The sequence below is a fragment of the Dunckerocampus dactyliophorus genome, chromosome 16 (genome assembly GCF_027744805.1).
Source record: "Dunckerocampus dactyliophorus isolate RoL2022-P2 chromosome 16, RoL_Ddac_1.1, whole genome shotgun sequence".
NCBI lineage: Eukaryota > Metazoa > Chordata > Actinopteri > Syngnathiformes > Syngnathidae > Dunckerocampus > Dunckerocampus dactyliophorus.
The window spans coordinates 21580679-21595769 of NC_072834.1; the positions used below are offsets into that span (position 1 = coordinate 21580679).

The 15091-nt window shown below is 44.2% G+C and overlaps 1 protein-coding gene across 3 annotated transcripts; it reads left to right on the forward strand.

Annotated features, from left to right (window-relative positions):
* Positions 1-2364: 2364 nt before the first annotated feature.
* tmprss15 (transmembrane serine protease 15) lies at positions 2365-15055 on the forward strand. Of its 3 annotated transcripts, XM_054754541.1 has the most exons (27): positions 2365-3107; positions 3571-3695; positions 3760-3827; positions 3900-4036; positions 7125-7169; positions 7237-7356; positions 7433-7529; positions 7624-7733; positions 7802-7942; positions 8012-8161; positions 8239-8344; positions 8429-8594; positions 10014-10155; positions 10549-10638; positions 10715-10840; positions 10916-11059; positions 11214-11324; positions 11404-11527; positions 13193-13288; positions 13427-13476; positions 13545-13601; positions 13665-13809; positions 13879-14054; positions 14193-14285; positions 14531-14670; positions 14775-14829; positions 14907-15055. In XM_054754541.1, exons 1-27 carry the CDS (start codon positions 2972-2974, stop codon positions 15026-15028), a joined length of 3072 nt encoding a protein of 1023 aa, XP_054610516.1. In that variant the 5' UTR covers positions 2365-2971; the 3' UTR covers positions 15029-15055. The 3 variants fall into 3 exon arrangements, with proteins under 3 accessions (XP_054610516.1, XP_054610518.1, XP_054610517.1); XM_054754543.1 differs by having other exon boundaries at positions 2365-3695; positions 3939-4036; positions 7257-7356; XM_054754542.1 differs by lacking the exon at positions 13193-13288.
* Positions 15056-15091: the final 36 nt, after the last annotated feature.

Below are 15091 nucleotides of genomic sequence, written 5' to 3' on the forward strand. Positions count from 1 at the left end.
TCATGGATGGTTAGGTAGTGGATGGCTGAAGATAAAAGTACTTGTCAATAAAGTTAAGGGATGCTTAAGTTGTCAATAAAGTTAATGAATGGTTAGGTGGTTGACGACTGAAGAAAAACATCCTTGTCAATAAAGTAAAGGGATGGTTAGATCATCAGTAAAGTTCATGGATGGTTAGTTAGTGGATGGCTGAAGATAAAAGTACTTGTCAATAAAGTTAAGGGATGCTTAAGTTGTCAATAAAGTTAATGAATGGTTAGGTGGTGGTTGAAGAAAAACATCCTTGTCAATAAAGTTAATGGATGGTTAGGTGGTCGGCAACTGAAGATAAACGTACTTGTCAATAAGGTTAATGGATGGTTAAGTTGTCAATAAAGTTAATGGATGGTTAGGTGGTTGACGACTGAAGATAAACGTACCTGTCAATAAAGTTAATGGATGGTTAGGTGGTCGGCAACTGAAGATAAACGTACTTGTCAATAAAGTTAATAGATGGTTAGGTGGTTGGCGACAGACGATAAACGTACTTGTCAATAAAGTTAATTGATGGTTAGGTGGTTGACAACTGAAGATAAACGTACTTGTCAATAAAGTTAATGGATGGTTAGGTGGTTGACGACTGAAGATAAACGTACTTGTCAATAAAGTTAATGGATGGTTAGGTGGTTGGCGACTGAAGATAAACGTACTTGTCAATAAAGTTAATTGATGGTTAGGTGGTTGACGACTGAAGATAAACGTACTTGTCAATAAAGTTAATTGATGGTTAGGTGGTTGATGACTGAAGATAAACGTACTTGTCAATAAAGTTAATGGATGGTTAGGTGGTTGACGACTGAAGAAAAACATCCTTGTCAATAAAGTAAAGGGATGGTTAGGTCATCAGTAAAGTTCATGGATGGTTAGTTAGTGGATGGCTGAAGATAAAGTTAAGGGATGCTTAAGGGATGCTTAAGTTGTCAATAAAGTTAATGAATAGTTAGGTGGTGGTTGAAGAAAAACATCCTTGTCAATAAAGTTAATGGATGGTTAGGTGGTCGGCAACTGAAGATAAACGTACTTGTCAATAAGGTTAATGGATGGTTAAGTTGTCAATAAAGTTAATGGATGGTTAGGTGGTTGACGACTGAAGATAAACGTACCTGTCAATAAAGTTAATGGATGGTTAGGTGGTCGGCAACTGAAGATAAACGTACTTGTCAATAAAGTTAATAGATGGTTAGGTGGTTGGCGACAGACGATAAACGTACTTGTCAATAAAGTTAATTGATGGTTAGGTGGTTGACGACTGAAGATAAACGTACTTGTCAATAAAGTTAATTGATGGTTAGGTGGTTGACGACTGAAGATAAACGTACTTGTCAATAAAGTTAATGGATGGTTAGGTGGTTGACGACTGAAGATAAACGTACTTGTCAATAAAGTTAATGGATGGTTAGGTGGTTGACGACTGAAGATAAACGTACTTGTCAATAAAGTTAATGGATGGTTAGGTGGTTGGCGACTGAAGATAAACGTACTTGTCAATAAAGTTAATGGATGGTTAGGTGGTCGGCGACTGAAGATAAAAGTACTTGTCAATAAAGTTAATGGATGGTTAGGTGGTTGGTGACTGAAGATAAACGTACTTGTCAATAAAGTTAATGGATGGTTAGGTGGTTGGCGACTGAAGATAAACGTACTTGTCAATAAAGTTAATGGATGGTTAGGTGGTCGACGACTGACGGTAAACGTACTTGTCAATAAAGTTAATGGATGGTTAGGTGGTTGGCGACTGAAGATAAACGTACTTGTCAATAAAGTTAATGGATGGTTAGGTGGTCGGCAACTGAAGATAAACGTACTTGTCAATAAAGTTAATGGATGCTTAAGTTGTCAATAAAGTTAATGGATGGTTAGGTGGTCGGCGACTGAACGAAATGTCCTTGTCAATAAAGTTAATTGAACGTTTCCTACAGGTACCAGCTGATGACTCTGTGTTGGAATTTGGAGCCGACAGACAGACCAACATTTAAAATGATTGGTCAGCTGATTGAAAAGCTCCTCCCCTCCAGCAACAACTTGGGTCAAAGTGAGCAGGTGAAGCCCAATCACACGCTTACGTTTGATGTGATTTGGTTTGAATGTTTTCTTTTGTTTCTTAAGCCAACGTACAAGAATATAGATGAGTGTGGAGAAGAGGAAGAGTATGAGGAAGAGGTCCGAAGCGGAGAGTCGCTGAAGGGGGAGGAGCAAAGTGAGCGTGATCAAATCTTTCCTTAATGAAGCTTTAAGCGTTATCACTGAGTGACTCTTTACTCCTCAGATGGCGGCCAGGAAGCCGAGAAGGCAAAGAGGATGAAAAACATCTACCAGCTCTCCTGATGCTCTCGACAATCAATAGTGTTGTTGTGGTCACATGACAGGAAATCAATCACCTTTGACTTTGTCATGTGTTCTCATCTGTCATCTTAACAATCACATGGTTTTCATTTGACAGACTGAGCCACCACGCAATTCCCTACCGCCTGAATGGGCCCTGCTTTGTCTTTATCCATTGTATTATTGATTGATTATTGATCTACTACTGATCAGTGTTTGCTTGGTGTGTTTGCACTGCAGTCCGTTGAACCTGCGGGGCAGGGGTGGGTTATTCCTAACAATATAAATTTGACACTTTTATTGGCAATGGACTTTCAGTGCAGGGTGGGGCTTGTCATTCACGAGCTCGTTAATGACTGATTGACTTGTTTAATCAGCCAAAATAAATAGTTTGTCACCGTGTGTGTGTGATAGTACTGATGAATGATTAGCAGTGACGTAGTCGTTATCAGTCGCTGCAGCTCAATAAAAGGAGGAAAACTTTGAGGGAAAGTCACTCATTGATCATCAGAGCACATTTGATTAGTTTGCTCTGTCTTCAGTGTCAGGTTGTCACTGTGCTTTGTTGTCTTACTGCTCACACGTTGGGGAAAGTTTTGAAGGCAAACAAATGAATGACACGTTCAGGATGAAAGCACGCGCTCGTCTGTCGTCTTTGGAGTTCTCGCTGATCATCACCTGCTCGCTGCTGCTGCTTTCTTGCGTTGGACTGATGGCGCTGCTGTGGATGGATGTTCAGCCACAAGGTGACGCGCCACTCCCCGTTCTTGTTCTAGATCTGTGGTCTCCCACGGTTTTTCCCGTGAGAGCTACTTTTACAGAATGAAAATCGCCGAGACTCCCATTTTGTATTTCAGGATTCACTTCTTTCTCGTGTTCTCACGTTATTAACAGAAAACCTGACTGAAAAGCAGGCTTGTGGGCAACTCATGCGGTCGTGGGGGGCTGCCTGCTGCCCGCTTGGTGACCCCTGTTCTAGATGTTTCCTCCTTATTGGACAAAGGAAAATACATTTTCTTTACATCTTCCACTGAGAGTGTAGTTCACTCAGCTGGCTTCCTGCAGCCAACATGGCCAAGGTCGGCTGGGATAGGCTCCAGCGACCCTGACCAGGATAAGAACTAGAACGTGGACTATTCTAGGCGATTCTGATCTAGAAGATGACGACGAGGGCTGGTGCTAATCAAAGACTTTTGTGCTGTGGCCAAGATGGTGTCAAGCCAGGGGTGCTGAGCGGGGAGATGGCCATCACGAGCGGTGCGACGTTCTGCGAGGAACTGAAGAATTCCAGCAGTGTGCAGTTTAAGTCTCTGGCTTTTGATGTCCAACATCTGGTGAGGTCACAGCTTTTATTCTTTCATTTACGGGCAGGTCACATGACTTGTGACTGGTCAACAGGTGAAGGAGGCGTTCGCTCGCAGTCATCTCAGCAAGCACTTTACCTCTTGTGAGATTCTGCGCTTCACGTAAGGACATCACAGATTAAAGGATGGAATGATCCATTCATTGATTATTGGTTATTGATTATTGATCCTCAGCCAGGGCAGCATTCTCGTGACCTTTGATCTTTGGTTCAGTCAGCCAGTCGACAGGCATGAGGCAGAGCAACAGATGAGGGCAGGCCTTGAAGACAGCAGGGGACTGGTGGTGGACAAAGACAGCATCCACATTACAGGTGAGGTCATAGGTCACAACCAATTAGGGATGGGAACTGATACAATTTTTACGATTCCAATTCCATTTTCAATTCTGCTTATCAATTCGGAGAACAAACAGGTGGCTCAGCATCATCTTTGTTTAGTTGAGAAGTAACATGAGCATACAAACCCAGCAGGGAGGGCTTAAGAGGCCCACAACCTAGGGCTCCTCCATGGGGTGCCAGGGGGTCCCCAGGAAAAAAATCATTTGTTTTAATTGTTAATTTGTTAATTGGTTGCAGTTAAATGAATTTCCACGATATATGAGTCAATGTTACTAAATGGAATATTTTCATAGTTGGAGCATAGAAACCTATGACTTTCTAAATACGGGTTTTAAAATGATTTTGAGCCCTCTGGCCATGAAATAACACCCCTATAGTCACTTCCAATCATCCATCCATTTTCTCTGCCGCTTATACTACTAGGATCGGGGGTATGCTGGAGCCTATCCCAGCTGACTTTGGCCGAGAAGCAGGGTACACCCTGGACTGGTCGCCAGTCCACACACTCAAATTCATACCTAGTGGCAATTTAGAGACGGCAATTAACCTAACATGCATGTTTTTGGAATGTGGGAGGAAGGAGTGCCCGGAGAAAACCCACACACGCACGAGGAGAACATGCAAACTCCACACAGAGATGCCCAAAGCAGATTCAAATCAAGATCTTCCAGATCTCCTGACTGTGTGGCCAACATGCTAACCATTATATGTAACCACCAACCACTGCTAACCACTATAGTTGCTTTTACACTCCTATTATTCTTTGTTTACATCACATTGCTTGGGCCGCAGGATCACTGCAGGGACATAACAGATGGCTGGCACGAGCATTGAAAGCTACCAAGCTAACTATTTATCTCTCCAATTTACTTATTCTATACTTAAGAAAGTGTTTCAAACGGAGTGGGGGAGAAGGACAAAGAAGACGAAACCTTACCACTTCCACACGTAATGAGAGGAGAACCTTTTTTTCACTCGATCTCAGCCATGGCATGTCCGTCTCAGCCGTGGCATGAGAGCTGGGCTCTGCTGGTTCAGTAGCCAGTGTCCATGCTGCGTGAAAGGTAATTCAACGTCATGTCTCATAACATTACTGATTAACACTACATATAACTTGTCTTTCAATATTTGTGGACTAATAATAGGCCATAGTCACCCACCAAACAGCCATCGTGTATTCATTAAGTATTATTTGGAAAACTGTGAGAGAGTGACGGAGCGATATTCAGACTGTAAATACAAAATAAAATTAAGAAAATAAATATTCTTCTATAGAAATGAACAAAATACAACGTAAATTATTCCATGGCAGTTACACAAGAATGTCCCGTAACATTTTCTCATAGAAATGAAAAATCGTCTTTTTAAAAGGATGTACAATACATATAACTCATACTTACTCATACGGTGAAAGGCGAGGCTAGAGGTAGACGTAAACCAGAGCGAGTACTGCCAGCCTCTGAGCGAGTCAGAATCTGTCTGTCGTCATCTGTCATCTATGTAATGCATTTAACGTTAACAGTTATGATATAATAACAGCTTTTCCAGTGAGGCAAGTGGTGCTAGCATGATAGGCTTAGTGTTAGTTACCTGGAGAAAAACTGGAATACATGAATTAAATGTCTTATATTCTTGATGCTATGATATGAAATCCACTACTTTTTTATTACCAGGCACATTAAGTGAATTTGCACAAAGTATTGGATCGGTATCACCGATACCAGCCTCAATTTGACTCCGTATCGGATCAGAAACAAAATCAGTGGTATCGCACATGAGAGATTCACTCTAGAGTACATCGTAAGTTATCATACGAAGGCTGCATTCCAATAGCAGTTTGAGTTGCCCTCGTTGACTTCCCCAGGCACTTCCTTGGGGGACTCCCCGCCGCCATCAGAAGTGTCGTTGCATTTTTCCAAACAGCTGAAGTGAACTTGCTGAGATCAACATCAATGGTCACGTTACCCAGAAGGCATTGAACAATACATCCATGAGGTGGCAGTAATGAACATCAAATGTGCATAAAATGAGAAGGTAATTATTCTATTTGACTACTTTTGCAGTGGCATCATGTCAGAGCAAACAATTTATAAACAAACAAAAACACCTCATGACAACTGCAGTAACAAATTAATATTGGTAAACGGAAACAACCAAGCTAAAATAAAACTAAACACTATTTTTCAAAAAAGAAAACATTATAATGGGCATATCAAATAATAATCCAAAAGAATAACAATGGGCAGGTCTGTGTTATTATTGGTAAGAAGCGTACAACTAGTGGTGGAATCATGATTGCTTGGGCTGAAGGTGCCTTCCATTTATCTCTTCCACTCCTCCCACATCCACTTTCCCTCCGCTCTGCAAGTGACCTCCACATGATGTCATACCATGTGCCTAGGGGAAGTCAATGAGGGCAACTCAAACTGCTATTAGAACACAGCCAAAGTGATGGCATGCTGTGTGTGCAAATGTTTCTGCTTATTGGTTCTATTATTGTTACTATTATTGGTATTATTTACACTATTATTGGTAATATTATTGGCACTGTTGGTACAATTTGAACTATTATTGGTACTCTTATTGGTACTATTATTGGCACTATTATTGATAACATTTTTGGCACTATTATTGGTACTGTTATTGGTACTATTATTGGTATTATTGGTACTAGTATTGGTAATATTGGTACTATTATTGCAGCTATTATTTGTACTATTATTGACACTATTATTGGTACTAATATTGGTGCTATTGGTACTATTATTGATGACTTTTTTGGCACTATTATTGGTACTATTATTAGTGCTATTATTGGTACTAGTATTTGCACTATTATTGGTACTATTATTAGTGCTATTATTGATACTATTATTTGCACTATTATTGGTACTATTATTGGTGACATCATTTGCGCCCACGGGGATAAAAGAATTGTTTACAAAATTGGCCATTCCAAGGAATTGAAAGACTGGGAACCTGTTTTGTTGGGAGTTTCGATTCCCATCCCTACCAGCAATGTTAGGTCAAAGGTAAAGAAGCTAATGGATGCCTTCCACAGAGAAACACACGGCGACCACAGCCGCTCCATCGACGCCTGTGACAGGTGAGGAAGATTATTTTGTCTTTTCTTCCCCACAAACTATTTTGATGTTTGTCTTCAATGCGTCCAGTCTCGTGTCCGCCTCATCAGACTTCCTGCGCCGACCGATCCATGTGCATCGACGTCGATCGTTTGTGTGATGGCATCCGTGACTGTGCAGACGACTCAGACGAAGATGCCACCCGTTGTGGTTGGTTTTTTTTGTTTTTTTTTATCAACTTGACACTCATTGTCGCTGTGCCCATATCATCCTTCTGTCTTCATAGCAACAAGGTGTGATGGACAGTTCGTGCTGTTTGGGCCAACGGGATGGTTCGCTTCTGAGACGTACGAAACTCGTGGTTTCTGTCGTTGGATCATCAGGTTACTTTAAAGACTCACAACTACAACCAGCATAGATGTTGATCTGAGTTGTCATGCGAAGGATGCTAACCTGAGTTTGTTTTGTTGTCTTCAGGGTCCAAAGTGGATTTTCAGTACGGATCAACTTCCACAAGTTTGTGAGCAACGAAAATGTTGACATTCTGAGATTTTATGAAGGAGTTGGCGCTGAAAAGTGGCTTGCGGGTCAGGACCAGGTCCATCAACTCCTGGATCAGGATGCAGCTCTTATTCACTGGCCTTTACCATTGCAGCCGAGCTCTCAGGCTCCACCCCTCCTGGGACTGTGTGGCTGCTGACAGACCAGTCGACCGTTGAGTTTTCCTGGGACGATTTTACCAACAAGTCGGGATTCAACGCCACCTTCCGTGCCGTCAACGTGTCACGGCTCTCCGGTGAGACGCCTGCCGTCATGGCGGGAGAAGCGTCCAAAAGTCGTTGTTGATGGCATTCGCGTCTTTCAGTTGAGGAGAAGCTAACATGCACCTTTGAGCAAGGCGTGTGCTTGTGGAGGCAACATCATGACGACGATGGCGACTGGCTTCGAACCAGAGGCTCCACCTTCCCTCCGCTCACTGGCCCAAGTGTCGACCACACCCTGGGAAACCTGTCGGGTGGGTTTGAATGTTAGCATCGTGTTATCATCGCTGCTAGCATATCACACATCATGTTCTCTTGTGTACTGACTCAGGTTTCTACTTGGTCACGCCTCTGAGCCCCGGCCAATGGCTGAAAAGCTTTAGGATCCACAGCCTGCCTGTGGCTCCACCCCTTCAGCCCATGTGTCTGCAGTTCTGGTAAGAGCACAAAGATGGAAACACGAAAAATGACAGGAGTAAAGAAAGAGCAAAGAGGAAGTAAAATGATGTGCGCGTGTGAAGGTATCACATGTTTGGAGAAGACGTCCATCGTCTTCAAGTTCTGCTGCTCCAAAAGTCTCCTTCGCATCCTCACGCTGTCGTCACCGTAGTCTTTAACAGAGACGGTAACTATGGCGACCACTGGAATTACGGACAGGTGCTCCTCAACCTGACAACTGACACTCAGGTGAGTGACATCGCACAGGAAGTCCACTGATGTGTCATGTGATTGTGGAAGAAGGGTCCTTCACATTCTGTCAATACGTAAATCGATACGTGTAGGCAATGACCAGTGTAAGCTAGTGATGTGCGATACCACTGATTTCGTTTCAGATCCGATACTGAGTAAAATCCGGGCTTGCAAATTCACCTAATCTGGCCGGTAAATGTTTGAAAGTAGTGTATTTCATATCACAGCATAAAGAACACAAGACGATACAGTATTAATTTAGCCGTTTTCAACTCGCCGATTGCACCGTGTTCGTGAATGAGGCACCGATCAGCTCCTCTGTGGCTTCAGCCTTAACAGTCTGTGTCGGGAGGGGCGGTCGCTGTGTGTGTGACCGGCCAATCACAGAGCGTGAAGAGTGAATACATAATGAGGATTTTCTTCATTTTCTACAATATCGTTCCATGCTTGGATTTGGCAAAAATGCATTATCCGTAACAGATACTCGTTCACGAGTATACGGCTCATCCCGACTGTTTATTCTCATACAAATCTACACTAAATGATATTATTGTCTACATTTTTGAAACCAAATAAACCACTGTTGTGATCATCTATACAGTAATAATATGAACCGATGTGCATGGGTTTACTCCGGGTACTCCGGTTTCCTCCCACATTCCAAAAACATGCATGTTAGGTTAATTGGTGACTCTAAATTGTCCATAGGTATGAATGTGAGTGTGATTGGTTGTTTGTCTATATGTGCCCTGCCATTGGCTGGCGACCAGTCCAGGGTGTACCCCGCCTCTCGTCCGAAGTCAGCTGGGATAGGCTCCAGCATACCCGCGACCCTAATGAGGATAAGTGACATAGAAGATGGATGGATGAACGTGCATTGTGTTCTGCATCCTGATTGGCTAAGGGGGACCCCACGCGTCGTGTTCTGCGTCCTGATTGGCTAAGGGACTGTAAACCATTGTAAATCAGTCTCCTCCGTGCCATCCTGTGCAGAAGAGAATACATTCGACTTGTCAAATTTATATAAATCTTTGATTGCTAGAATCACATCCTATATTTGCTCCATTTACCACTTTTTGTAATGATGGAAAAAAACAATGAAGATGTTAAGAAGTCAAACTCCGTCACACTGGGGGCCAAAAGCAAAAATCTGTGATAGTGAGCACTTCTCCTTTGCTGAGATAATCCATCCCACCTCACAGGTGTCATATCAAGATGCTGATTAGACACCATGATTAGTGCACTGGTGTGCCTTAGACTGCCCACAATAAAAGGCCAAAGTTTTGTGTTTTCTGTTTGATCATCTGATCATTATCGCTAGTGTGTCCTCCTGGTGAAATCTTTTAGAGATGTTTAAACTGGATTTAAAACTGAATTCAAACCAATTTAAAACTGATTTAAAGCTGATCCATGCAGGTTGTGTTTGAAGCTCTGAAGAAAGGAGGCTTTAGCAATGATATCGCTTTGGATGACATCACACTGATATCTGAGCCATGTGGCCCTGCACCCCCTGAACCAACCAACGTGCCAACTCCAACCACTACGCCCCCTATACCAGGTAACAATCAAACCTCCCTTCTTTATCTCAGTGGGACATAACTGGTTAAATAAAGGTTAAATAAGAAAAAATAGAGCCATACCCACTAAGACAGGTGATAATCAAGCCACACCCACTAAGCCAGGTGACAATAAAGCCACACCCACAAGGCCAGGTGACAATAAAGCCACACCCACTAAGCCAGGTGACAATAAAGCCACACCCACAAGGCCAGGTGACAATAAAGCCACACCCACTAAGCCAGGTGACAATAAAGCCACACCCACAAGGCCAGGTGACAATAAAGCCACACCCACTAAGCCAGGTGACAATAAAGCCACACCCACTATACCAAGTGAAAACCTGACCACAGAAAATATTTTTGATTCCACCCCTTGTCTTCTGATTGGTCAGCGGACTGCGGAGGTCCTTTTGAACTGTGGGCCCCAAACGTGACCTTCAGCTCTCCAAATTACCCAGAAAACTACGGAAACAAAGCTCGCTGTGAGAATACTGTTTTTTTCATGAGACTGTGAGAGCGACTGTGACTCGTTCGAAAAATAAAGAAATGCTCTGGCAGGTGCGTGGACGCTGCACACTGTCCCAGGTCAAAACATCCAACTTCACTTCCTGGATATCGATGTTGAGGCTAACTATGACATGGTCGAGGTGAGGGACGGGGCGGGGCCAAACTCCACCTTACTGGGTGAGCTGTGATCCTGAAACAGAATTCATCTTGCTTCTTCTAGTCTGCTTTACAATCTCGACTTCTTTCTCGCAGCCGTTCTCACTGGCAGCGAAACCCCCGCCTATGACTTCTTTTCCACAGCCAATCAGATGACAGTCTGTTTTTTTACGGACAACTCGGGTCACGGTCGAGGATTTAAAGCCAACTTCACCTCCGGGCTCAACTTAGGCTCACCAGGTGAGGTCATGATCTCTTAAACACGTTACGTTGAAGTCGATGTTTAGAGAAACAGCAAAACTGAAGCGACAGCCAAGATTGTTGCTGAGGAAGTAGAAGTTGACAGTCTGGCAAGTCCACGTCTCAGCTCTTTGTGTGGCTGTGTGTGAACCAGATCCGTGTGCTGAAGACCAGTACCAGTGTGGGACAGGTGACTGTATCCATGGTAACAGTCAGTGTGATGGCGTGCTCGACTGTCACGATGCTTCAGATGAAGCTGAGTGTGGTGAGGCTGACAGGTCCTGCCATGTTTGGTCCCACTGTAGATGAACAGAACACTCTGTGATTGTCCGGGCCCACTTCAGTTGTGTTACAGATGAATGCTTCACGTCGTCTCCAGTTTCAGATTGGCTCCTCTCTGTTCACTGTGTGTGCGGACACCTGGAACACTCAGCTGTCTCATTTCACCTGTCAGTACCTGGGACACAGGTAAGACGCAACCAGCCGTGGATACAGCTAGACCACTTGTAAGACTTAAAAGTGTGTGCTCACATAACTGGAAACTTGCACATGCAGTCTTTCTGTCTGTCAGATGTATAAAACTCCACGTACGTATATTCCCACATGCTTGTCCTTCGTACACATCAATCATCTTGAAACTGTGTCTTCTGACCATGGCCATAATTCACCATAGATGGCTTCCAACACACACCCACCATGACCTTTTTTGCATATAAAGGGGCAGGATTTTCTTTCATTTTGAGCCAAGATGACGGAAGCAAGAAAAAAACTGAAAAAGAAGAATAGAAGAAGAAGAAGATCTCACAGATTGTGAGATGGAAGTAATGGTGGAACAAATAGAAAAAACGAAAATGTGTATTATTTGGAAGTTGAGGCAGAGAGATGACAAACAAAACAAAGCAAATACTGTAGAATAGCAGAAGGTAACTACGGCCGTGAATTCGGCGAGTTCTGAGACAAGAACCCCGGAGAAGATAAAAATAAATGGTCCGACGTTAAAAGAGAGGCTAAAAGACGCATTGCTGTGCACAATAACCGTGTGGGTGCCACCAGAGGAACAGAGGGAACCCCAGCGATGTCTCCACTGGATGAGCGCATGGCTTCCATTCTAAGCCAAGCTGCCATCAGGGGCACATTGTCGGATGCCGTGGGGACATCCAGCCATCTCCAGAGCTTCTCAAATAGTGGGGCGGGTCACCCTGGAGAGGCACAGTGAACTGTCAGGGGTGGCGTGAGAGGCAGGGAGTACTTTCAATATTGGTGCAGACCTGCCAACATCGTACTCGGCATGCAGTTTGACTCTTGAATTTCCAGTTCAGTCTGTACAGTACTGACAAAAAATAGATATGATCACTTTCTCAATAGTGTTTCAAATCGGGTGGCGTGACAGAAAATAATTGAGAAGCACTGCCTTCAAGAGTCAGCGAGCGATTGGCCGTGTGCAGCATTATAGCGCACCTATTGCACGTTTTGGGGATTTAAAAATGGCGACTATATATCCACGCCTTCAATGCAATGGATACCAAGTTCTTATTTAATTCCACCCGAACAAAGTGAAGTGAACTACAAAACATCTAAATGGAATATTTCTCACCAATACACACTTATGTACCTTCCTAATCGAAATAAAAGGACAGTGTATAAGCTCTGCGTGGTCTGAAGCATGCGTGCCAGTACACATTCTCACTGCTCGCGGATTTTTATACATTTCAATACATACATGGGAAGTAGCGTACACACGCTTATGTGTATGCATGGTTTATACATCTGGCCATTTGTAAGCCCTGACCAGTCAGTCCCGGGACACAGGTAGACCATTAGTAAGACCTGACTTGCAGTCAGGGACACAGGTAGACCACTTGTAAGACCTGACCTGCAGTCAGGGACACAGGTAGACCACTTGTAAGACCTGACCAGTCAGTCCCGGGACACAGGTAGACCATTAGTAAGACCTGACCTGCAGTCAGGGACACAGGTAGACCACTTGTAAGACCTGACCAGTCAGTCCTGGGACACAGGTAGACCATTAGTAAGACCTGACCTGCAGTCAGGGACACAGGTAGACCACTTGTAAGACCTGACCAGTCAGTCCTGGGACACAGGTACCAGTAGCTCACGTATGCCAATCTCCAGGTCCGGGTGGAGCACCCTGCTACCGGCCATGACAGGAGATTCACCTTTCACGAGTGTCAAGGTCACCAGTGATGGAGGTCTGGAATCCAACGTGAGGTAGCAGAAAGCAAACACTTGGACCACGATGAAAGCCAGAATATTTAACTAGAAGATTGTCCTCAGAGACGCATACATGAACAGTTGACATGACGCCTACGACAGAAGGTAGAGAATACATTGTGTTGTGTTTTGCAGTGAAACTTGTGTTGGCAACCGTGTGATTTCTCTCCAGTGTGACAACCAGCGTGAGTACACAATGCTCATGTGTCAGTGCCGAAATCTCAGTGTCACATTTGTTGTCTTTGTGTTTTAGCGTGCGGCACTCGTTTCGTCGCCAATGACAGCGTGGACCAATCGCCGGCCAGGGAAGGTAAGAGCGGGAAACTGTTTCTACTTTTTAGCTCCACTCGCTAGCTTTGTTTTAACCTAAAAGGTGAGGTCAAAGTGGTGGGCGGGGCTGACAGTGTGAAAGGAGCGTGGCCGTGGATGGTGTCACTGCATTGGAAGGGTCGACATGTGTGCGGCGCCACTTTGCTTGGCAATAATTGGCTGCTGACTGCCGCCCACTGTGTGTATGGGTGAGACCCCCCCCGGCTCAAGATGTTTGGATGTCACGTTGGGATTGGTGGCTGACACCTCGTTGACAGGAAGGACCACCCCCTCCGCTTGTGGTCGGCAAAGTTTGGACTTCATACCCAGACTGACGCGAACAACGTTGAAACGCGCCGACTTGATCGCATCATCATCAACGATCGTTATAACCGACTGACTAAAGATAGCGACATCGCCATGATGCACTTAAAGATGCCCGTCAACATGACTGGTCAGTCTAACGGCCTATATTTACATACTTATATGTGTCCATAGTACTCACTATGTCTGTGTGTGTGTATTTATATACCTATGAGTCCATATACAGTACACATTCCGTTATTCACCATGACTGTGTGTGTGTGTTCAGAGTTGATACAACCAGTGTGTTTGCCTGAAAAAGGTCAAGAATTCCCAGCAGGAAGGAAATGTTTCATTGCTGGTTGGGGACGAGATGCTGATGGTGAGATCCATCTTATCTTGTCTTGTATCTTTATCTATCTATCTATCTATCTATCTATCTATCTATCTATCTATCTATCTATCTATCTATCTATCTATCTATCTATCTATCTATCTATCTGTCTATCTGTCTGCCTGTCTGCCTGTCTGTCTGTCTGTCTGTCTGTCTGTCCTGTATGTCCCGTATGTATGTCTTTATCGATCAATGGTGTTTGTCCCTGAGCTGTGTGTGCTGTTGTTGTACAGGTTCTCTTCCAAATGTACTCCAGGAGGCCTTGGTCCCACTGGTAGACCAGGCTCAGTGTCAGCAGCACTTGCCTGAGTACACTCTTACCTCCAACATGCTGTGTGCAGGATACCGAGAGGGTGGAGTCGACTCTTGCCAGGTAAACACCTGGACTGACTTGAGGAAGCGTTGAGTGGGACTCAGTCAGCAAAAAGTTAGAACTTGTCACATGACTATTGCTAAAGTTTCAACATTTTGGATCAGGGAGACTCTGGAGGTCCGCTAATGTGTCAGGAGGATGGATACTGGACTCTCATTGGTCAGTTTCTTTCAACTATTCCCATCAGAGAAATGCCACACGTGGGGATAAACGTTCATGCGATTGTTTGCCGACAGGTGTCACGTCCTTCGGGATCGGATGTGGTCAGCCTGAACGGCCTGGCGTTTACGCTCGTGTCTCGTCCTTTGTGCCTTGGATTGCTCAGACTCGAGGCTCCTCCTTGCTGTGGGGGCCATGACCACTGATGACATCATCAAGCTGCAGCTGCGCTGACTGCATCAGAGAATGAAAGCTTTTGGTT